Below are 2,443 nucleotides of genomic sequence, written 5' to 3' on the forward strand. Positions count from 1 at the left end.
TTTATAGAAAGAGCATGGGTGCGTAGACAATTAGCACTTTATCCTGTTGTGTAAAATATTGTTTYTGTAAATGTATGGCCACTTCCTTTTTGTCCATGGTGTCTTATAAGCCTGTATAGGCTGGGCACTTTTAGTGCATGACACTTAAATAAAAATTTCATTCATTCATTCATTCATATATCACTATATCAACAAAATAATGCTAACAATAATGCTACATCAAAGTTTTACCCACAAATTAACATATTTGCTAGCATGTTGCAATCTTCAGCAACTGACCAACAATTTAAAAACCTGTTACAGGTTCCCTTGAAATAAAAAAAATCAGTTTGTGCTTTTTTTAGACAACTTATGCTAACTTCTGAACATTTTTTAATGTCTAAATTATTGATAAAAGTTATATATTTGATAAGTTTGTTAACATTACAGAATTTACACGCCTAAAAGAGGCTTCCAGATGATTTCTTTTAATTCCATCTTCACTGCAGATGGAATTAAAATATTCACAAACATTATCATGAGACAGAACCTCAACACAAGCTGTTACCTGATACAACTGGAGTACAGACTGGTTAATAAAACTGTGTAGTGGAGGTTATGGGTAAATCTGAAACTGCTCCTGTGTAGCTTTAGAATGACTGGGCTTCATGCAAGAACATGTTCGTATTCTTATCCTAAATTTCTCTTGCTTTTGTTTGTATGAAGGGTTCGTACGAACATGTCACGTCAGATTCATCAAACTCTTCTATCTTCAGGAAAAGTGTGTAAATGAGCTGTGTAAACTGATGAATGTGTATCAGGTGCTCATGCACGGGGAGAGGAGATTATCACCCCAAAAACACCATATAAGGCTATGTTTCCTGGAAGTGTCCATTCATAAGTGACATCACAAAGTAAAACAAAGAACTTTATGAGTTCAGAGATTGAAATCCTGCTCTCAGAGATCCAGAAAAGAAAATCTGTAATGTTTAGCAGCATCAGCTGTGGAATTAAAGGAGCTGCTAAAGCCGAGGAATGAAATGACTGCCGTTAATGTTGTGTCTCCTGTGGATCAATAAAAATATTAATCATATTCATCTCTCTCTGCTCTGGGTTTCCTTTGGTCAAATATCTTTAATTCAAGTGTAAACAACTGTGTTACATAGTTTTCATTTATTCAGAAGAACACCAGTCCCCCCCCCCCCCCCCCGCTGTGTATTTGGACACTACCTGCATGTTTTATTTAATGTTATTAAAATGAGTAACTTGAAGCACCATCAAACATTTTAAAGGCGCATTTTTATATATGAACCGTGAACCTAAATCCAGTTGCGTGAACCAGATTAAAGCTGCCTTCATCAGATCCCTGACATGATGCAACACCTCTGACTTACTCTCCTCGTCGCCTTTGCACTTCACTTGCAGGTCGACGGTGGACAGGCACAGCTTGTTGGCGTCCTGCTCAGCCAGATCCTTGGTGGACTGCTGTGGCTGCTTTATGGCATTGCCCACACTGAGGCGACGGCCCACTGTGGTCACCTGGTGGTAAAACTGCTTCCCAGTGATCTTGTGGTCAAATCCCAGCCAGCTGAATTTGATCTTAACCCTGAGAGAGGAAAGAAGGTGAAAAAGGATGAAAGCAGGCAAAGGAAATATAGGAAAGAGGGAAAATATCAGCACACACACAAAGAAAGCATGAAAAACCCAGACGACCGAGAGCAAAGTGAAATGATTGTCTGGTTTTAGGGTCTTTCCTCTTTAGGGATCAGTGGGCTCTGCTGCCTTACAGTGAGATTCACCCCACCGATGTGTGTGCATGTCTCTGTGTGTAGCGCAGTAATCTCAGCGAAGACAGGACCAGTTTGTTTTTACTTACGTGAAGTCCATATCCTCTGGGCCTGGGAAGGGCTCCAGAGGCCAGTTGATGAAGCAGTTGAGGAACACGAGGCAAGCACATGCAGCCCAAACCATAAGGATGGAGATAAAGGCAACGCCCAGATCGTAGATGACCTGAAGTGAGAGGACAATGTAAAAATCAATAACTAATCCTCTGAGCTCATGTTGCCTTTTAGGAAGGATCTTTTTCAGCGCAGAGCACCGGTGACTGAAGATACTGAAGTAAAGCTGAAAGAAATGATCAGAAGTTACCTTAATGCCGGGGAAAGTGACAGCAGAGGAAGCGTAGGATCCAATCATCAGGGCGATGAAGGTTGACCGCAGGTCTCCAAACATGTTGGGAAGCTAGAGAGCCCAGACAGACCTGATCAGCACGTTTAAATACACAAACCTGTGGACTTTTTAAAGCTCTCAATCATCAACTATCAAAGTTATAAAGAAACAAATAAAACCCTAATATTCCTTGAAGAAACGCAGATCACCTGCCACCTTTGTTACCAAACTCAGATCCTCTCATGCTGAGAAATGATGGAGTTGTAGCTAAAGTCAAACTTTATAAATAACAAAT

The 2,443-nt window shown here is 40.4% G+C and overlaps 1 protein-coding gene across 2 annotated transcripts in view; it reads right to left on the minus strand.

The window, feature by feature from the left end:
* The window catches only part of LOC106528495 (large neutral amino acids transporter small subunit 4), a 43,444-nt gene that overhangs the window by 15,366 nt on the left and 25,635 nt on the right, over positions 1-2,443 (minus strand). For both annotated transcript variants that reach the window (XM_014023679.1, XM_014023680.1), the window contains exons 6-8: positions 2,128-2,220; positions 1,856-1,989; positions 1,374-1,585 (exon numbers count right to left, since the gene is read on the minus strand). In XM_014023679.1, the coding sequence (XP_013879133.1) occupies positions 1,374-1,585; positions 1,856-1,989; positions 2,128-2,220 (439 nt within the window). The remainder of the gene's footprint in view (positions 1-1,373; positions 1,586-1,855; positions 1,990-2,127; positions 2,221-2,443) is intronic.

This window comes from Austrofundulus limnaeus, unplaced genomic scaffold (genome assembly GCF_001266775.1).
Source record: "Austrofundulus limnaeus strain Quisiro unplaced genomic scaffold, Austrofundulus_limnaeus-1.0 Scaffold385, whole genome shotgun sequence".
Classification (NCBI taxonomy): domain Eukaryota; kingdom Metazoa; phylum Chordata; class Actinopteri; order Cyprinodontiformes; family Rivulidae; genus Austrofundulus; species Austrofundulus limnaeus.